General features: G+C 39.4%; 4 protein-coding genes across 5 annotated transcripts in view; 3 read left to right on the plus strand and 1 right to left on the minus strand.

Annotated features, from left to right (window-relative positions):
- Positions 1 to 563: 563 nt before the first annotated feature.
- On the minus strand, positions 564 to 3,041 carry unc50 (unc-50 homolog (C. elegans)). The gene is made up of 6 exons (XM_015001549.2): positions 2,911 to 3,041; positions 1,933 to 2,205; positions 1,734 to 1,854; positions 1,520 to 1,659; positions 1,308 to 1,415; positions 564 to 1,194 (listed from the first exon to the last, which is right to left on the minus strand). The coding sequence occupies exons 2-6, from the start codon at positions 2,198 to 2,200 to the stop codon at positions 1,058 to 1,060; spliced, it is 774 nt and encodes a 257-aa protein (XP_014857035.1). The 5' UTR covers positions 2,201 to 2,205; positions 2,911 to 3,041; the 3' UTR covers positions 564 to 1,057.
- Positions 3,042 to 3,881: 840 nt separating this feature from the next.
- ndufs1 (NADH:ubiquinone oxidoreductase core subunit S1) lies at positions 3,882 to 8,785 on the plus strand. The gene is made up of 19 exons (XM_015001544.2): positions 3,882 to 3,991; positions 4,854 to 4,930; positions 5,116 to 5,207; positions 5,392 to 5,499; positions 5,610 to 5,686; positions 5,783 to 5,864; positions 5,946 to 6,076; positions 6,157 to 6,342; positions 6,417 to 6,551; positions 6,630 to 6,744; positions 6,814 to 6,959; positions 7,038 to 7,166; positions 7,259 to 7,388; positions 7,475 to 7,635; positions 7,708 to 7,862; positions 7,940 to 8,115; positions 8,189 to 8,323; positions 8,394 to 8,466; positions 8,542 to 8,785. The coding sequence occupies exons 2-19, from the start codon at positions 4,858 to 4,860 to the stop codon at positions 8,631 to 8,633; spliced, it is 2,196 nt and encodes a 731-aa protein (XP_014857030.2). The 5' UTR covers positions 3,882 to 3,991; positions 4,854 to 4,857; the 3' UTR covers positions 8,634 to 8,785.
- Positions 8,786 to 9,889: 1,104 nt separating this feature from the next.
- LOC106926559 (ras-related and estrogen-regulated growth inhibitor) lies at positions 9,890 to 13,786 on the plus strand. Its single transcript, XM_015001554.2, has 7 exons — positions 9,890 to 9,978; positions 10,783 to 10,839; positions 10,914 to 10,987; positions 11,450 to 11,585; positions 11,893 to 11,986; positions 12,081 to 12,152; positions 12,907 to 13,786. Exons 1-7 carry the CDS (start codon positions 9,927 to 9,929, stop codon positions 13,013 to 13,015), a joined length of 594 nt encoding a protein of 197 aa, XP_014857040.1. The 5' UTR covers positions 9,890 to 9,926; the 3' UTR covers positions 13,016 to 13,786.
- A 4,332-nt stretch (positions 13,787 to 18,118) lies between these two features.
- creb3l1 (cAMP responsive element binding protein 3-like 1) overlaps positions 18,119 to 21,310 on the plus strand; it is a 31,994-nt gene continuing 28,802 nt past the window's right edge. Inside the window, exon 1 of one of the 2 annotated variants that reach the window (XM_015001546.2) lies at positions 18,119 to 18,605. In XM_015001546.2, the coding sequence (XP_014857032.2) occupies positions 18,498 to 18,605 (108 nt within the window). In that variant the 5' untranslated portion in view covers positions 18,119 to 18,497. The remainder of the gene's footprint in view (positions 18,606 to 21,310) is intronic. The other variant, XM_015001545.2, reaches the window with a different exon arrangement.

Consider the following 21,310-nt stretch of genomic DNA (forward strand, 5'->3'; position numbering starts at 1 on the left):
TACTTTTCGTTATGATCATAATTAAGATTTCCTTCATCTGTGTGGGTTTTATAACGTTAATTGAATCTGGCATTAAAAGTATAAATTAGTTCATATTTAGCAAGTGAGCTGGGGTTTTTTTTTTGTTTATTTTCTTGCATGAACTTGTCATGTTATGATGCTACAGTGCATTTGCAAAGTATTCCCAGGATCTCAATTTTTGGACATTTTATGTTAGACTCCAGTTCTAAAATGCATCAAATTTCTTTTGTTTTTGCTTTAAAATCCTGTACATGATCCTCCATAATGCAAAAGTGAGATAATTTATTACAAACAATTTAAGTAAAAACCCTTCAGGCGAAGATTCAATGATAACTAAGGAAGTCAGAAGAGACTTGAACCTCAATCAATTCTTAAGGTTTAAATCAGTGCTGATACATTGACATTCCAGAGATTTGATGGGAACTCCAATGAATATCACAAGAAAACTGTTTTTAAAAATCCCCAGTAGAAAGAAGGCTTACACATGTTGAAGAACTACAGGGAGATGTGGGTTTCTCCTCCAAGCACCCAAACTGAGGTAGTTTAAGTTAATAAAACCCTTTATTGAAAGTGCTTTGGAATGTACAACTTAAGGAAAAAAGAAAAAAAACGTCTGCATCCCATGTGTCTCCACTTCATCAAGCAGAATTATCTGTTTGTTTTTTTTGAACACAACTAAAAACCAACATTTTTTTTTCTTCAAAATGACACCTTTCGGCTTATATTACAACAATTCAGCAGTCACACAAGGAGGACATTGATGAAGGTCTGGTTTGTCCAGTTGGTTTTTTTTTGTCTGGAGAAAGTACAAACACGTCGCCGTTTACTGGAGTTCAACAGAAGAGCTGACACAACCAAAAGGAGCCAGCTCAGCCTCAATCAAGCCAGAGTCTCAGTTCTCCAAGAGTCAGCCAGAAGTCTCTCTCAGTAACATCCAGCTAGAAACAGAAAGTCGGAGACTTTTTCTCTTTTTCTTTTTGTTTGTTTTGAGTTCATCTGGAACCAGCTTGCATCCGATTAGAAATTGAAAAGGTTCCTACTGGACTCGGTACTTGTAAAACCAGCAGAGACCTTGGGTGAAGTTCCAGCCCAGAGATATAGAGAGGAGGTAGAGGAGGCCGAGCAGAGCAAAGGGGTAGAGGAGCACCACAGTGTTCGACAGGAAGGGCAGAGCTGTAAGAAAGAAACCGTTAAAAACACACCTTCACCTAAATTCTACCCTGTGGCAGAAAAAGACATTTTTGTTTCTTGCAAGGCAGAATCAATTTGATATGCATAAGTCTCACCGTTGTAGCCCAAGAAGGTGATGTAGAGATAGTAACCGATGGCGATGAGCCACAAAGTGTTCCCAACAAAGTAACCCAGGAACCAGTCTGAGTTTATTACCACGAGATCTGTGAAAAACAAAAACAAAAAAAACCCCCCAACAGATCCACATAAAGAGTATGTCTGCAGATCCACACAGTGCAACACAGCAAGAAGGAAACAACATACTCACGGTTGATAAAGAAAAGCTGCAGAAAATGCAGAATGACTAGAAGTGGGTAGAAAGCATTTAGATGGACATCAAATGAGTAACCCCACTCAACGTCAAAGCTTCTGCTCGGGTGTTTCAGCAGATATTTGTTGCTGATAAACCTGGAAAAGAAAATTACATTTTAGCGTGTCTATCAGCGATCGCTTTGGTATTTTTAATCACCACGGTAACTCACCACATAAGGGTTGATATGAGCAGACCAACACCTATGCAGTCGACAAAGACCACCCACAGCAGCAGCTTCAAAGTCTCCACGACTCCCATTTCCAGAACAAGACCAAAACCGATCGTTGATACTGCAAAAACAAAGAAATGTGAATTGCGCTAATTTAAATGTTTAATTTATTAATCAAATGCAACAAGTTCAGGTTTACCACACAGCCAGATGCTGAGAAGGACCAGAAATGCGGGATCATCCCTTGCCCACTGGTCCTTTGTCTGTTTCCTGTAGTGGAAGTTGCGGTAGACCCTCTGTGGCGACGTGAACAGGTAGAGCATCTGCCACAAGGCGAACTCAAAGTCCATCTGTCTGAAATGGAGAAGTCGCCGTAGGTATTTGTAGCGCTTGGCACCTGCTGTGTGACGGGCAGCATCCCTGGAGCTGGGGTCGCCGTTACTCTGTGGCGAGGTAGTCGGCAGCATGGTGCCTGAACACAAATCAGAAAACGGCAGGTTTAGAAAGGCAGCAATCAAAAATCTGAGTTAACAACTCTCTCATGCGGGATTCCTCCATTTTCACGTCACTTTTGTCTTGCCATACTACTTGCATACCAGTTGCACTGTAAATGTAATGAACATGTATTGTTATCACATACATTAAGTTTAAAAGCAGCTTACATAAATCTTGTAGAACATTTATCTGCAGTATAGTTGTATCATGTTTTACAAACCTTCTCCAACAGTACAATATCATAATACATAACCAGCTACATGCATTATACATGTCTACACTCGCATTGTGACTCAGACACAACTCAAATAATGATACTTATATCAAATAGAAACCATTAATAAGGAGCTAAAAACTAAATGAGAGAGGTAGCACGAGCTCCAACTGCTATATATACAATGCTTAATCAAAACCTACGAATTATGCATCTCTTATAATATATATACCAGTAATATATACCAGTAAATCCCTTCTTGACTGTACTGGATCAAAATATACTCATTCACAAGCCATAAAATATTATACATCGTTTTTATTTCACGTTGTTTGCTAACAAACACCAGCTACCTAGCTTGTTGCTAACAAGTCTGAGAATTAGAGAGGGCCTGTCTAGTTCTATCTAAAACCGGCACCTGGCTGATATTTTAATTAACAAAAAATCATTTGGCAAATGAATAATTACCTAATTTTGGTTTAATCCTCCTCGAAAACAAACAATTACCCTTCTAGACTCTGTAGCTGCTTGGAAAACGTTTCCTGGACTGTCGCGAAAGTGCACACGTAGTTACTTCCGGTAAATTCTCCCTGTTCATCATGGGAAATGTAGTCTGTGATTTCCAGTCGTTCTACAACCCCTTTTCCCGTAGAGTTATCAGTGAAACCTGATGCGTGCTAGTAAAAAAATGTGTGTTAAAAACTTACAAGGCTTCATTACAGAGGAACTGTTGCGTCAAGCTGAAAATCTAGGAAAAACAAAGAGTTTCGGACACAATTTAGGAGATTTCAGTGCAATATAGTAGATCTCAAAAGCCTACATATCTAAACATGTTTTGTTATTTTAAAAAGTACGATGAGAAATAATTTAAGAACTTTTCCATAATTCATACTTCATAACACACACGTTTCCAAAAAAGGTAATGCAGATCAATCAATGTTGCGCAGGATCAGAACTCACTTTCTGGAGGAACATGTCGGTTTAAGGTGATTCTGCTAAGTAGCCAAATCAAGTCAAAATTCTGAGATTAAAATCAGAATTCTGCAAATAATAAATAGGCAAATTAAATAAATTTTAAAAAATCTATGCGGACAGCCTGCGTGGCTGTCTTGGTATAAAAAATGTGATGGACCCTGCAAAGCTTAACTTTAATAGGAAAGCCATTCATTCAACTCACTACTTACATTACACACACTCTAAACCAGAACGTTGAGAATAAAGTTAGAATAGATTTTTAAAATCCTCTTTCGTGAAACACATAGAGAAAAATATTTTAAAAATCATTAATAATAATAATAATAATAATAATAATAATAATAATAATAATAATAATAATAATAATTGTCCAATAAGCATAAAACTTATTAAACATAATTCAGATAGTGTCAGTCTTGAATAAAAAAGTTAATAGGTAAAGAAACTTTTATTGTGAAAATTCAGGATGCATAGCGGAAGTGAACCACAGCGTTTCCGTTGACGCCATAGTCGCTTCTCCGGTGAAATAACTAACATCACCGCTGTTCTGGTCGAGAAGGCCAAATAGCAAAAGGTGAGAACCAACAACACATTTTACATGTATGCAGGTGCAGACAAACATGTTAAGCAAGCAGAAGACGGATGAAAAAAATATATTTTGAAGCGCGTTTATTTTGGTTCCGTGTAACAACCCTCACTGTCAGTGTCCTTGAGTATGTTAGCTAACGTTATTAGCTCCCTGGGAGATTCATGTAACCACATCATGTTCTATTAAATAAAGCCCGTTATTCATTAAGTAGCATTTTAAAAACTTAGAATAACATTAAGTCCGTCCTTACCCCTGCAAATTTCGGAGAAACGTCAGGTAATTTACTTTGGGCGCAAAGACACTTGTTATTGTTGACAGGAGCTAACTATTGATTCAGACTAATAATGTTTCTCTGTTACCAGCTTCATTAGTCAGTATTACTTCTTCTATTACTTATTTTTACAGCACATGCTGCAGTTGTCAGAGACATTTTTAAGCACCTTTCGCCTTTCTCTGCTTTGTTCTGCTTTTATCATTTTACAAGAGCTTCTTCTTGTCATTGATTACTAATGAATACAATTTCAAGTCTTAACACGTTTACAATAATATTTTGGAACAAAGAATGACTAAAAAGTATCCCTCTCAATTTTCTTGTTAACCAGCTTAATCTTCCTGTTTTTAGTTTGATAGTAACACCTGACTTCTGTCAAGCATTAATGTTTTATATTCAGATGTCTACAATGTTTTAGCAACTTCATGCATTTGAGTCAGGAACAGTCTGAAACCTAGGAAAATGACTTGAATCTCTGGAAATTTAATAAACAAATCTTCTCTTTATTTTTTTTCACTTCTTAATGCAGTGTATTCTGTTGCATGTCACAATAAACCTCAGTATTTTGCCTTGCAGCGTCATGTTGCGACTGCCAGCAGTTGGTCGAGCTCTTGCCGGGGCTGCAAAGGGCAGCCTGGCTCCTTCCAATCCCAGTAAGATCCAACAACACTTACTATTTAAGTTTTATTGCCAAACATCACATCTTTTTATCTTATTGCTGCAAAAAATTGATTACTTTTTTGCAGCATAGTAGTAAATGTCAAATATTTTGTTTCTGTAATTGCTGATCAAGTGAAGCAGTTTTAGCTAATCGTTCATTTTCTTTGTGCATCTTTAGTGCGCTCTGCTGTGCGTGCTGCCAGCAACATGGTGGAAGTGTTTGTGGATGGGAAACCAGTGGAGGTGGAGCCTGGGACCACAGTCCTGCAAGTAAGAATCCTCAGACGGGTTTGATGCAAACTAAAAGAGTTGTGTGTCGTGATTCATTTGAAAGTATTTACTAAATGTAATAACTGATGATTATTTTGATCAGCTGAAAGAGACATTATGATCAGGCCAATACAGATATCAGCTCTTTCTTGAGGTCTGAATGGCTGATTGGTTTTCTTTTCAGGCTTGTGAGAAAGCAGGGATTCAGATCCCGAGGTTCTGCTACCACGAGCGTCTCTCAGTTGCAGGAAATTGCCGGATGTGTCTTGTGGAGATCGAGAAAGCCCCGAAGGTATTTTTACATTGGGCTGAATGTGAAGTAGTATTAAACTTACTTGGCATCACCTTGAGATGGTTTATGACAACGTTTATAACAGATGTGGGTATGCTTGTGCTCTCCAGCCAGTGGCAGCCTGTGCCATGCCCGTCATGAAAGGTTGGAATATCCTCACAAACTCGGAAAAGACACGCAAAGCCAGGTACAGGATTTAATGACCACTGTGTGATTTTCACAGTACAATGCTTTTAGGATTTAGAAGATGGCAAATAAACTTTGTGAACGTGTCACCCATTAGAGAGGGTGTGATGGAGTTCTTGCTGGCAAACCACCCACTGGACTGCCCCATTTGTGATCAGGGTGGAGAGTGTGACCTGCAGGTAAAGTTTGCCTCTGTCCACAAGAAAGACTTTATCAGGATCTTAAGCCGTAGATGCTAGGAAAGTGAAATCTGTTTTCAGGACCAGTCCATGCAGTTCGGCTCAGACCGCAGCCGTTTCACAGAAGGGAAGAGAGCAGTTGAGGACAAAAATATCGGACCGCTCATCAAGACCATCATGACCCGCTGCATCCAGTGCACACGCTGCGTCCGGTGAGTCAACCATACATCCGTCTGACCAGGTCAGCTGATCGGCAAGGATTCAATCATTGTTTTTCTGAATTGTTTCCCAGTTTTGCCAGCGAGATCGCCGGAGTGGAAGACCTGGGAACAACGGGAAGAGGAAACGAGCTGCAGATCGGGACATACGTGGAGAAGATGTTCATGTCAGAGCTGTCCGGGAACGTCATAGACGTCTGTCCTGTCGGGGCTCTGACCTCCAAACCCTACGCTTTCACCGCCAGACCATGGGAGACGAGGTAGAACAGGGTTTAGTGCTCCTCTATGACCATGCAAAACGGTACATTTCTGTTCATTTCCATCGTTCTTGCAGGAAAACTGAGTCAATCGACGTGTTGGACGCTGTGGGCTGCAACATCGTGGTGAGCACAAGAGGAGGTGAGGTGATGAGGGTGATGCCCAGGCTGCATGAAGACATTAATGAAGAATGGATCTCTGATAAAACCAGGTGATGCACCAATACACCAAAACAGGAACTTGTCCCCCTCCCACAGATGTTTAATCAATTAATTAAATGTGTTCACAGGTTTGCTTACGATGGGCTGAAGAGGCAGAGGCTGACCCAACCCATGGTGAAGGACAAATCAGGTCAGCTGACGCCAACCACATGGGAGGATGCTCTCACTCGTGTTGCAGGAGCTGTAAGTTTTCTTTACTCTACTGGTTTCTGTTTAGCTACATGCTCTAATTTGATGTGATTACCTGCACAGCTCCAGAGCGCTCAGGGCAGCGAGGTCGCGGCTATCGCAGGAGGGATGGCGGACGCCGAAGCTCTGGTTTCCCTCAAAGATCTCCTCAACAGACTCGACTCTGAGAGCCTCTGCACCGAGGAGGTCTTCCCCATGGCAGGAGCAGGGTGAGGAAGGCTCCACTTCCCTTTCACTTCACATTGTTCCTAAAATCGAACGGCGCTGAATCATTGCTCTCTCTTCAGCACCGACTTGCGCTCCAATTACCTGCTGAACTCTCGCATCGCCGGCATCGAAGAGTGTGATGTCCTGCTGCTTGTGGGAACAAACCCTCGCTATGAGGCTCCGCTGTTCAACGCCAGGATCCGCAAGAGGTAAGTGATTAATTTCTGTCTAAAGTCCTTGAAAGTGCTTGACATAATACTTTTTCAAGGCCTTGCATGACTTTCTTCTTTCTTGTATGCAGCTGGCTTCACAATGAGCTGCGTGTTGCCTTGGTGGGCCACCAGGTTGATCTGACTTATACATATGAGCACCTGGGAGAGAAGAGTTCAGTCCTGAAGGAGCTGGCCAATGGCACGCATCCGTTCAGTCAGGTGACTGACACACAAACTCGCTCGGATCATTGTGGACATCTCATATCCCTGGTCTATATAGGTTCTCCTTTCCTCATCGTCTGCAGGTCCTCGCAGCCGCAACACATCCGGTGGTGGTTGTGGGAAGCAGTGCACTGCAGAGAGAAGACGGTGCTGCGATCCTGAGCGCCGTCTCCACAATCGCTCAGAACGCCAGGACCAGCAGCGGGGTGGATAACGGCTGGAAGGTCCTCAACGTCCTGCACAGGTACGGCTTTGCAAGGCTGTAGATCAATGTGGAATGACAAACATGAGGTTGTAAGTGTTGCTTTGTGCGCAGAGTGGCCAGTCAGGTGGCTGCCTTAGATCTAGGCTACAAGGCCGGTGTTGACACAATAAGGAAGAATCCACCCAAAGTCCTGTTCCTGCTCGGAGCCGATGCTGGCTGCATCACCAGAGCCGACCTGCCAAAGGACTGCCTCATCATCTACCAGGGTATGCACACAAGAAAGCACACACGGCAAATATTTCAGCCATTCCGGGATTTTTAAGATGAATTTTCACCCCTCCAGGCCATCATGGGGACGTGGGAGCTCCTATGGCAGACATCATCCTACCTGGTGCTGCGTACACAGAGAAAAATGGTACCTATGTCAACACTGAGGGCCGCAGCCAGCACACCAAGCTGGCTGTCACTCCGCCTGGCATGGCCAGAGACGACTGGAAAATTATCAGAGCTATTTCTGAGGTCAGAGTCAGTCCACTATCTATACTCAGAAGTTCTTTAGCGACATTTTTATGAGCGTTTGTTGTGATTGCAGTTGGCGGGTGTGACGTTGCCCTACGATTCACTGGAAGAGGTCCGATCCAGGCTGGCAGAGGTCTCTCCCAACCTGGTCCGTTATGATGATGTAGAGGAGGCGAACTACTTCAAACAGGCCAATGAACTCTCAAAGGTTGGAAACGATTCTTCCTCTTCTTGCTCTCGGACACAAACGTTTTCCTAATTTTTCTCTTTATTCCCAGACTGTAAATCAGGACCTCATTGCAGCTCCTCTGGTGCCACCTCAGATCACCGCTAAGGACTTCTATATGACCGGTAATCTCAATGAATTAATAAAACCCTACAAAATGAAAACATGTGCCAAACCAAACGTTCTTCTTCTTTGTTCAGACTCCATCAGCAGAGCTTCCCAAACCATGGCCAAGTGTGTCAAAGCTCTCACAGAGGGAGCCGCTGCGGTCGACGAGCCATCCGTCTGCTGAACACCTCCATCTGACCTGAAACACAAGTCTCTGTTGTTCTATAATTTAAGCTTTTCCTTGTTGTATACATTACATTGTTTCCACTCTGTGAAGCAGCTTTATTCGATATTGCTGAGAAATATAAATAAAATCTTAAGGATGCCTTTATTCAATCTGCAGTGTTGTTCATTTATTATAATGTTTCTTCATAACCAATCAATCATTTATATGGCACTCTACACCACTACAGTGAAGAAGACCAAATTGCTTTACAGAGCCAGAAATAACATAAAACAGATAAATACAAAAAAAACGGCGCAGAACTAAATATGATTTGTCTCTTCATTACAGAATGCAGACTGGACACTGACCTTTAACGGCAATATGTGACCGACAAGAACCCGTCTTCCTGGGCATTTAATTGTCTAGAAACAAATATTGTAACCAGTTACAATCCAATCACTGGCTTAGCAAGTAGAGTTGTCGGTTGCGGTTCTGCCACCGGACAATTTGCCCCTGGGCAAGTCACTCAAACCTTTAAATGTATCTGTGTATGAAAGAGCGTTTTTGAGTGCGATGGGATGAATTTAGCTCTAGTGACTGTCGACTGACTGCGATGGTGTAGAAATCAAAGGTATCTGTTGATAGATATTGATATTTATCTACACAGTGGAGCCAAACCTGTATGCATCACATGCGATTCACTTGGATGTTGCTCTACAGCAGGTGCCAAAATGTTGGCTGAAACATGATGATCAATAACTGAAGCATGGCATTGATCAGATGCCCTCAGATATTTAAGTAATAATAATAATGAGATATAAGCATTTTCCTGTTGCTTGCGCATTCAAAACTACAAAAGCTCAATATTATATGAGACAATGTTCCTGCATGGTTCTAATTCACTGCAAAGGTATACATGTTTCTTTAATGGAGCCAAAATAAGATTTGTGTTTGGACTTGGACCCTGTTTCTCTGGATAAATTGCTCCTGTCATATCCTGTCCACAGAGAAAGACCTCTTAAAACCAAACACAAGTGGAGAGTCACACAGGCACCCTGCAGGAGAGAAGACAGTCGCATCTGTGTAGTGTCAGAGGCTGTGAGGCAAGCTGATTTCTGTTTTTCTTTTACTCCCCTAGATAGTTTGGTTATTTTTTGCTTTGATCTCTTGTAAGTTGATGCTACATAACATTAGTCTGCAAATATTGACTCAGTCATCCTGGGTTAACTTCTGAAAGGTAATGTGTAACTCCATTTTGCTTCCAATTTAGGGACTTTCTTGGATGGAAAGGGTGTGTACAAATAGCAAAGAATGGTTCCTGTTAAACTCCTCATTCTAGGAGCTCAGAACACTGGAAAAACAGGTAAAGTGGACAACTTAAGACTTCAAGGGGGAACGGAAAGCAGATTGGTTGTATGAATGTTCCTGAGCTAGCAAAAGAGAGGTTTCGGGATCAGTGCTGGTTCAAAAGACAGAAAAATGGAAACTTGGCATGGTTCTGAAGCTGACCCATAAATGTTTTGCTGTCAGATTAGTGTGAGCATGGACAGGTTACATGTTTTAGATGGCAGAGGTGTTTCTGATTTTTGCTTCAGTGGTAAAAATGTTTGCATTTCTGGATCTCTTGTCTTATAGTCTTTTGTGTCGCTGTGGTCGTGTTCCATAGTGCCTTTGAGATCAAACATTTCTTCCCCTTTGGAACCACAAACTTCAATGTGTTTTATGAGAGTAACGTCTGATTTTAATGTGGAAAGAAAATCAAGCGCCCTAAATGTTTACTGCAAACCTTTTATTATTTCCCTTCCACTGCACAATAATGCACTACTTTGTGTTGATACAAACAGAAAATACCAATAGATCAATTGTTAATCTCTAAATGTGTTTCTTTATGAGAACTTAAGTACATTTTTTTATGCTATCTTGCTCTCCTTTGCACTGCTTTACAATTTCTTACTCTCAATTTGTCGATTTATTGTTTGCAAGTGTTTTCTTTAGAGTTTGCAGGATTTTGCATCTCAGTTTAATGCTTTCTGTGTTCTTAAGGCTGCTTCAATCGGATTATCTCTCAGAAGCACTGTCTTATGTGTGAAATTTCTTTTGTAAGTCAACATGTGTTATGTCTCGGTTTGGGCACTGTGCAGTGATCATGTCTGTTTTGTATCTCCAGCGCTGTGTGTTCGGTTTATAACGAAGCGTTTTATTGGCGAATATGACCATAAGAAGGGTGAGATTCCAGTAAATATTATTCCATTTCTGACATGGAGCGTACAGTAATGAATGACTAAGGTATTTCTACAGAGGTGACATACAGATGTAGTCGGACGGTGGACCAGGAAACTGTTGATCTGGAGATCTTGGATTTACCTTTTAAGGTAGGTTTTAAAAGTTATTTGTTAAAAGTAACAATGCATCTATTGGAAAGTGGTACTGATTTAATGAGAAACCAAGCAAATTATTTCTACAACTATTCCTACCTTCTATACAAAGGCAGCATATTTAAGGTTTGGGTTAGCAAAAGATGCTATTTCCAAGTCAGTTTGGAGGCTAGTTTAGTGCTTAGCAAGTCTCCAAATGACAAAAAATGCAAACCTACTTTCACCAGCCTCTAAATATCATAATGGTAAAAAAAAAAAATAATACAGAAATGAGTGTGTGAATTTTATTTATAAATCTAGCTTCTTACTTCCTCTTAGCATTTGTGCGAAACTAAGCTAAGCACTTCAAACTTAGGATACAGCTCAGAGAGCTTTTTTTGACTATGTCTCTGAACTAAGGCTTACATATAATGCTACCAATGGTTTAATTGTAGTATTTTATGACACATTCTGCTCCAGAGCTCAGAGGCTTCTATTGAGTCCTCCATTCGCTGGGCCGATGGTTTCCTACTGCTCTACTCTATCACTCAGCGCTCCAGCTTCCTGGAAATCCCTCGACTTAAAACGCTCATCGACCAAACCAAACAAAGTCTCGGTAACAATCACCATCTTCACTACATGGAGTCGTTCAAGTTACCGTATTTGCCTTAATTTTAGATAAAGTCTCTTTAAGGATCCTTGAACACATGCAGCTGAACCTTTGACCTCTCTGTGTTCATTATGTTGCCCTCCAGAGACAGTTTGTTCTCTGGTGGACATCTGTCTTTTGTCACCTACACACATGAGCAGCTGGAGCTAACACATTCCATGTTTGGTAGTCCATCCTGTGCTCTGTAGGCAGACTGAATGCCAAGGCATCGTCCTGCTCACTGCTGTTTTATTACCATTTTATTGTGTGTCAGTTTTTCCTACAGTGCTGGTAGCCAATAAGGCAGATCTGGAAGTCGGCAGGAAGGTGACAACAGAGGAGGGACAGAAACTCGCCAAAGATTTAGGGTTTTGTATACTTATGTTTGTGCAACTGCTCTTTAGAAATGTAATATTTCAATTTGCTTCCCTGCTGATTTTCTGTCTGTCTTATTATGTGCAGATGTGGCTTCAGAGAGCTGTCAGTAGCTGAGGCAGTTTTATCAGTGGAAGCAGCAATTTTCCAACTCATCAGGTCTGTTTTTGCATTTATTTAGTTTTTAACACAAACTGCAAAAACATTTTAATTTTACACTTTACCAGTCATGCATATCATATGGTTAGATCAAAATACAACCCTGATGCTGAAATTTTATGCAGCCCTTGTGGTTTTTAGCTTTTTTAAAAATGTTATTTTGTATTTAAACAAAATAACATATATTTTGAATGTCACTTAAATGCTTGGTCTACATAAAAGTGTAGACGTTTTTGGTCTACACTTTATGTACTTGTCATTGACAGGAATTTATATATAGCTGGTCTATTTCTGTATGTCTTGTTTTATTTTCTTTAGCTTTGTTGTTTAGCTTTTTTTTTTTAGCATGGTATGTTTTTGTTTTACTTGTGTGTGGAAAAGATATAAATGACCGAAATACATAATTAAAATAAAAAAAATAAAAAAATTAAAATATATATATATATATATATATATATATATATATATATATATATATATATATATATATATATATATATATATATAATGAGGCTTGACCTTAAACCAGACACTTATGCTGTCAAATGTAAAAATCTTATTGCCAGACAGTGTTAGGTTTGGAATGTTTTTCCTTAATAAATAAACATACATTTATAATCCATATTATTTAGTTCTTTATTCTGTCTCAGACTTTAAAAACTTTTGTTGGTTTGGGGGAGCTAAGAAATAGTTTATTTTTCTTATGTCTCTAGCCTGCACTGGCGTTGCTCATATGTTGTTTCATGTGCGACAGGCTGACGTTGGATCAGCAGCGCCCCCTACCTGACAGGCGCTCCTACATGCTGACAGTCCGCCATGCTTTGACCAGGAAGCTGACACGCTCAAAGACCATGCAGTGGTGACAGCGGCAAGCTATTCAGCTAGGATTGAACTTTTAAGTGATTTTATCTGGAGGTATTTTATAAATAAAAGCTAAATTAGCAATGATAAATGTGTATTTATATAAGGTTAAAAGCGAAATTAACTACGTTTTTTCTGTTGGTGTCTTCTCTTTTAATAAAACTGAAGTATTTGCTTACATAGATTTACTTGTTGTGTTGTTATGTGATTGTTCCACCAATAGAGGGAAGCAAAGTCAACTTTTCTCCCCGTCTTACCTTGCAGATTTTGGCCAGACCCATGAACTCCTTTGGTGTGGAGGGAGTTGTCTGACCCGACTCTAACCCTATAAATACTTTTGCTTTGCAAAATGCAAGATTTTATGGAAATAACGCCAGACTTTAAAATCAGATAGCTAATTCTTGGAATTAAATGATGATGATCTTGCTCTATGATGCAATACCACTCATTTATAAAGAAGCACGAGAAACTCAAAACACATGCGGTGAACCTGTTGTGGGAGTTCAGCAGTGGGACTGTGAGGAAAACAGCTGCTTGAACAGTGCCGATGATGATGTAAGAGCATGTAAAGAATGAAGCTGGCTTTCATTACCGACCTGACACTGCTCGACAGCGTCCCTGCATTTCCCCCGCAAGCTTCTCGCCCTTCTTTGAACTTATGAACTTCACGATCACAGCGAGGCATCTGAAGGGCGAGACGAGAAAGGGGAAGACGATGGGTGGCAGAAAATGAGGCAAGTCCTGACGAGGAAACAAAAAAAAAAAAAAGAAAATCGGGGTTTCTTTGTCGAAGTTTGGTCTTTTTTTATTGGAACCACAATGAATGAGCAGTCTCTAACTATTTGTTATAGAAAATTGGAGGTGTGCTCACCCGCGGCTCTACAAATTTGTCCACCCTCATGGCCGTTTATTATACGTCAGTCACTCCACCCTATTACCACCAAGCCAACAAACCACAAGGCCCTTTGGTTGTATATATAAACACACATGTTAAAGCTATGCAGAAAGTTGCAGATTTCAACTTTCAGCTTGATTTTCTTTATAAAGATAGATCCATACAATGAAGCATATGAAATCTATACTTGGTCAGGACTCTTTTTGTGTGAACTACTAGGCACTCTATAACTTTAATCCAGTCACATTTTTTTTTCTTTCACTAAATTTTCTAATAAGTAAGCTCAGATACAGTCTTTCTATTTTTAATAGAAAATGAAGGAAAGCATCTGGTTTTGCTCGTCATGTGGCTTCTTTAAAGCTACATGACGAGCAGAGACAGGGGGCTGACTGTTCCTGTTGTAATCAGTTCTTTTATGATAACTGCAAATGTCAAAGCAGGAATTTACATTCAGTGCCATGAAAGGGTGTGACAGTGAATCTGCTAAAGCCAGTTAACAAGGTCAGTTGCATTAATGGTAATTGAGAGTGCGTCTCACAATCCGCGCATCCTCCGCCTCGGAGTAGTTTTAAGCTGGGGTGCAACGAACCCGAACGGATTAGAGGAGCAGTAAAACAAGCGAGAGGGAAGGGAAGGATGTTGATCAACAAGAGGTGATGACATCAGGGCAGTCACCAGGGAGACGAAAGGTCAGGACCCTCAAGTCAGCTATTTTTTGGCTCAGAATAGAAGATGAGTCATGCCCGCATCATCACACGGACAGCCAATCAGGAGCGGACTATCAGAGCAAGCGTCAGAAAATGAACAGCCAATCATTAATCGTTAGACTTAGATTCAAATAAAAGTCTTGAAACAGTGAATAAAGCAGGTAAAATAGGAATTGAACATTTATTTTAGCAAATATATTTCTAAAGCGGAAATTTAGATTGAATTCAAGCATTGAGCAGAAAGCTTAACATGTTGAACTGAACATTTTCATTTTAACATCTGTTTTAAGTGACTATTTCATTTTTTTGTAGTTGAATATTGTGCACCATGAGTTGTTGGAAATGAGCTATATAAATAAAGTTGTATATCACAAGCATCTTGTGTGACATAAACACAACATGCTTCAAAATTGTCTGGAAAAAAATTCTTTATGGAAAAAAATATTTAATTCACTAAAATGACAAAATTATACCTAAATATCTACGAAATATATGTATACATTTCAACTTCTGTGTATTTTCTCAAGTTATCTTTCTTTAAAGTGAAAATTTGTTTAAAGATCGAATAGTGTTCTGAAGTTCTTGACACAGATTCATGAGAAATTTGCTCAAAGGATGATTTAAAATGCTGCTGAAAGAATTCTGCAAACAGAAAAGCTCTAAGTGCCAGGTTTAGGTTTAAGCCCTTTCATCAGCCTCCTGTCACACATCTGGTTTCCGAAGAACAGCTGTAAAAACTCACCTCCAACCAGCACAAACGAAAATTTACTGCATAGATGATGAACAGCATTTATCAGCTGAACATACTTCAGAACAAGAATAAACTAGGAGATGATCCTGAAATCTCAGATATTTAGGTTCTTTTTTATTTTTATTCAGAGGATAACCAGAAATGGGACCCATTCAGGCATTATTAGGTCACGTTTCATGTGTTGGGGAAGGGTGAAAACTGTTTTCAATCAGTAAAAGACGACTTCAATGAACATCTTTTCTCGGAAGGATCAGAAAACCTGATAAAATGGTCATAATCTGAGAAGTATGTGGCTGAGAAAACTCATCTATGCCTGTTGTTACTCCATCATAACAACCTCAGGATTTATTAGGTTCTACTGCAGATTGCTAAAGGTCACTTCGGTTATACAACACCGAGGTGTGTGTGGGAAAAAAAAATAAGGACGCCTTGTCCCTTGGGCAGATACACCTTCGAAAGCTGATATGCAGATGGCGAAACTAGCCTGGGTAGAAGCGAAGAAGTGGGGAAATGGTTCACAAGATAAGAGTAGAAAGGAGGAAATGTGAGACTGAAACTGGAGAAGATAACCTGAAGAGAAAAAGCTAATTTTGAATCTCCTCTGACCCTTTTATGAACAATCTTGACAAGAATCATCTACTTGGATCTTGTCCTTGGTAAATCATCATAAACCAAATAAAACGCTAGCAGGCTTTGTTAGAAACTTAAAAGTGGGTAAAAATGTACCTTTCATGCCTCACAAATGTCACATTTTCAAGCTTCGTTACCACTTCTCATTTGGTTTTAGGCCTGTACTTTGACTGGTCCATATTAGCTTTTTGCCATAATAAGATTTAAACTTGTAGCTGGATGCTTAGGGCCATGTTATTGTAGGTTAAACTCTTCACCAGTGTCAAGTGTTTTTCAGCCTCTACCAGAAAACATTTTGGAGTTTTACCTCATTTATCCCTTCCCAGATGCATTGACCACATGACATTCATGGTTTGGCACATTATCTTATTGATCAAATTCATCTCATATGTAATCCAGAATGTATTTAGATGCACCTTTTCCTCCAGTAAGCAGCTCTGTATGTGCAGGAAACAGTAAGGTAAGAGTAACAGACAGCCAGCTCTTGCAATGATCAGAGCATGAACAGGAATATGTTGTTTCAGATTATTATTTGACCTTTTAAGACTCACAAGCAGGAGTGTTGCCAAGGTGGCGTTGCTCTGCTCATTTCCAGCTGGGATTTGTTATGTTAAGAACCGATTCAATATGGAGAGAAATCTGTTCCAATATTAATAAAGGACTGAAGTGGTGTAAAGTATTGTAGCTCCATCTATGATGAGGAAAGAAATACATTGTGATAACTTGGACCTCAAAGGTAACAATGTTGACAATCTTCAAGATTTATAGAGTATTTAAAATACAATGGGGATTTTTATAACCCATTGTTTGTACACTGCAAAAACACAATGTCTTACTAAGTAACTTTTCAGCAAGAAATATGAGTTTGTTTTAAGTCAATAATTCCTTAATACTGATGAAACAGTGCTTGGTCCATAGGCAGATTATTTCACTTTTAACTTTGGAAATGTCTTGTTATAAGTGAAATGATCGGCCAATGGAACAAGCACTTTTTTAATCAATATTAAGTAATTACTGACTAAAAACCAGCTATTACACCTAGCTAAAAAGTTACTTTTGAGTTAGTTTTGTCTTATTTCAAGTCTCTAAGATATTTGGACATGCAACCCAGACAAAAACGTAAGAATTTGTGTTTTTGCAGTAGGACAGAGACAAAGCTACAGCAAACAAGTTTTGCAAAACACATAACCTTTGCAGAACATGAATATCTAGAATTAAACCTTCATCTCTTCTGGGTGATTTAGCCTGTCATGCGGTTGAACTTTAGCTCTTACATAAGGTCAACTCTTTGCACTAAAAATCTGGTGGTTGAAGAGCACCTAATAGCAAAATCTAGCGATTAGGGAAGTACGCCTTTAACAACAGTATGAGGGATACAGAAAATCTTTCTATTAAGTCACTCAGGTAAGTCTGATTGCTTATGTCAAATGATAATTCACAAAATTACCATTTGTAAACTGAAATATGCTTAAAAAGCAGCGTAGAATATATTAAAACAAATCAAAGAAACATATTTTGACAGATGAGTTCATGCTTCGTCCTTTCTAATTGGCCCTTCAGCCCGTGTCAGTAAAGAACTCACTAGTCAAGTTTCCATCAAAGTTTTTTAAGTGGATTGCAAAGTATTGCATTAAAAACTGTTGATAGCTCATCTGGCCTATTTCTCAGTGCAACTCGGGTAAAACCGTTGTTAAAGCCTTAATAGAGGAGTGATGTTGTGCTCACTCCCCAAAGGTGGAAATTCAGAAAGAGCAGGAGTTTTTAGGGACAGAAGCCCAATTTCAAGGCATTAAATTGCAAAGTAAAATTTCTTTTAAGTCATATTTTATGTCTGTATAGCATTTTTATTACAACTGGATGTAACAGTTAATTAATTGTGCTATTAAATGCCACTGGAAAATGCATAATACTGCCACTTTAAATACACCCACAATTGTGCATGTTTAATTTAAGTGTTATATTATCTGTGCTTTCCTAAAATTTGAATAAAATTTTAAAATGATCTAGAATTCAAAATGTAAAGAAAGAAAAACGAAAAGATCTGCTGAATTTAGCATAGAGAAATAGTTTCGGTAATCCTAGCTTACTTAAAACTTCCTAAACTGACGCTACGGGGAGGGGTTACACTGAATAATCATTAGCGCACGCAAATAATTTGTAGGTGTGTTAAATATTTGACGTCAAGGGGCGGGGCTGTATTGAATATTCATCGGCGCGTGGCTGGGAGCGCACGCGAGCGGAGAGGAGGACAGATGACGACCGAGAGCGGCTCCGCTGCAGCGCAAGGAGGAGAGACGCGGAATGATGTGTAAATCATCACATTTTCACGTTTGACACCGAGACAAGTTGCTTCGGCTGGACTCAGCTCATCTCTCCGGCTGTAAATAAAGGAGGCTGGAGCCGTCTGAAAACAAACTGTTTTTATTTTTAATGAGTTGATTTGAAGACTTTTCCCTGTCCATCTGTCTTTTAAGAGCAGCAGACAGACACAGACAGTCATTATGGAGTCTATCTTAGACAGTTTAACAGAGGAGAAACTCTATTCCTCCGGAGGAACCAACCTGTTGGACCTGGAGGAACTCAGCGACGGTGATTTCCTCACTAACGTGGTGAGTTGTGGGTCTAATTAGCTGATTGTCTGTGTGTCTTCCTGCTACGTTTGAATTAACGCACCCCCCGCACCCACTGTTCCGCCCGGAACCGGACCTCATGAAGGGAGGCGGATTTATGAGATCCTGGCACACATCCGGGGTTCAGACCCGGTGCATATGTGTGTGTTTTATTGTGCAAACTAATAAGTGTGACTGGAAGCACCAGCTCAGGCAGGCGAGTTACTGGTTAACCTGCGTGTTCAACTGGCAGGTGCTGCTTTTTCCTGCAACAGTACACCTTTAACATAATACAACAGTTTCAATTGAAAATCTGTATTCAAAGTCACAGTCAACAAAATCATCCTGACTGTTCCTTCGACTTTAAGTGATTATAGGTACCTATAGACACTTTTGTGCATAATCATTTTTTTTACATATTTAATTTCATAACTGGAAATAATTAATACTTAATATATATTAATTAATATATTTATTATATATTATATATTTTATATTAATATATTTTTTGTTGTACAAAGAACATGGACGAATTTTGCAAAATCCGACCAGAATCAATGTTCCTTCCAATTGAAGATGTAGAAAGTGATTCAATCCTATTCTGCAAAAATAAATAAATACAAATTTATCAAAATAAATGTTGCTCCCCACTAAAAATCTCTAAGCAACAATCTGGGATACAAAAACAAATAAATGAAAAGAACAAAACAAATTTCTTCTTCTGTCACCAATTGATGAATGGATGTTCTCAGTAGTGATATCTACTGTTTAAAATGAGTACTGCCTAATGCAACAGTATAAAAGGCATCTCTGCTTCTGGTTTGTCAGTGGGCGGAGCTAATTGACCTGAAATGGGCTTTCTGTGCAAGTTAACCAATCAGATTAACCAAACCATAATTTTAAATTGTTTCGCAGTGTACGACAGGAAAGGATCCATGAAAAGTTCCTAAAAATCATTCCAATACTAATGAACGGGAGACACTTTAAGTCATCCGAAGACGTTGAAGGCTAACAGTTTCAGCTATAATCAACATTTAAACTGAAAACGGGAGACAAGACATTGAGCTGATCAATAATTATTCAGGTTTTTATTAATATTTCTTTTACAGTTTTCAGAACATCACAATTTAAGTTTATTTTATTTTTTTTTTTTACCAAAAGGTAACAGAGTTCACATTTATCACATAGCCAGTTCAGTGGCGCAAAAAGTGGATATGCAGCGCATCGGGGTGCTGCACCAGAAGGGGCATCAAAACCCCATCTGGAAGGGGCGGCGCGCCGATGATGCCTTCGCATACACTTCACTGCGCCTTTACGCTCCTTCACATGTAAATGTAGCGAGTTTTACCTTTCACGTGTCCGTGTCTTTGTCTCGGGGGGGGAGGGGAATAGAGGTATGTTTTCTAAGCTCCTTCACTCTTACGTACCTTCCTTGGGGGAAGGGGCGGAGGGGGGGGGGTTTAAGTTTTCGCATCCACCTGAATAAGATGTAGTTGCGCCCCTGAGCCAGTTTATAGATCAGAGCACGGTCTTAATGCGTCAATTTCTCCATTAACCCCAATGTAATAATCAAATCAGGTTTTCCAATAAGGTCCACAAGGGTCATCCCACACTGGACACTCATTTTGTTACTCTTCAGGAGAAATCTAGTAAGAATGTTTCAATTTTAATGTTTTATTTGTTACTATTAAATCATACCAGGATTTTTGGCTTTACGTCAGCCTTTTCTATTTACACATTAAATTATGTTTATCCTACCTTTTTAACTTATTAACTCTACATCTAAATATTGGATTAATAAATACAATATATTTTTAAAAAATTGGATTCTCTCTTTTTTTTTTTTTTGAAGTTTTAACAGTATAAATGATTATTAGACTATCACATTTGGGCGCCTGATACATGAACAGAAACGGTAATTTTGCACAAACAGGATGTGTTTTTACAAAATCATGCTTTTTAATCAGTACAATCTCCACACATGTTTGCTGATAATGAGAAAGCGCAGCTGTTTTTCTGCATGTACACACAGATTAAACTCAGATAATACCTCTAAACTGTGACACTGCAATTGATCCTTTCTCTACTTTGAACTGGTATAAAGTCATTACAAAAGTTTCACTAAGTTATGGTTTCAAAATCCCTAAAATTTAAAGTCCTTTTAATGAGATTTGAGGAAAAATACGATTATGGACAGATTTCTCTCTCTTTAAAGTAGGACATCATAAGTAAAAGTAACAACATGATTGTATGCATTTTTTTTACTCAATATTGTAATGTTTTGCTTCATTGATGATATCATGCTTTCAGAACATGCCATGCTTGGCCAAGCTTTGCAATCTTGATTAGTGACGTTAAGGTGGAAAGACTGAGAAGTGCTCCACACTGAGGGGTTAATGTCAGCAGGAATGTCTCGGTTTCCTATCCCTCACTCTCTCTTTTTCCACATTGTGTTCCCCAGACTTTTCTTTTTTTAAACAGAGCAAGTTTTTATTTTTTTTTAGGTAGTCCTCTATTCTAGTCAGTGAGTCAGCCATGCAGTCTGCTTGTGGTTTAAACCTCCCCTGCCTCCGTTCTAAATAAAGTTGTCCACTCTGCTGTGAAGCCACTAGGCTGGGCTGTACCACTGTGGAAATGGGAAACGATGGCTCACTATCAGTAATCCAGGACGACGTATTCCTGTCTGTCTCTTTGTGTTTGATAGT

This window comes from Poecilia mexicana, unplaced genomic scaffold (genome assembly GCF_051168715.1).
Source record: "Poecilia mexicana isolate PSO_F unplaced genomic scaffold, ASM5116871v1 scaffold_2, whole genome shotgun sequence".
NCBI classification, from domain to species: domain Eukaryota; kingdom Metazoa; phylum Chordata; class Actinopteri; order Cyprinodontiformes; family Poeciliidae; genus Poecilia; species Poecilia mexicana.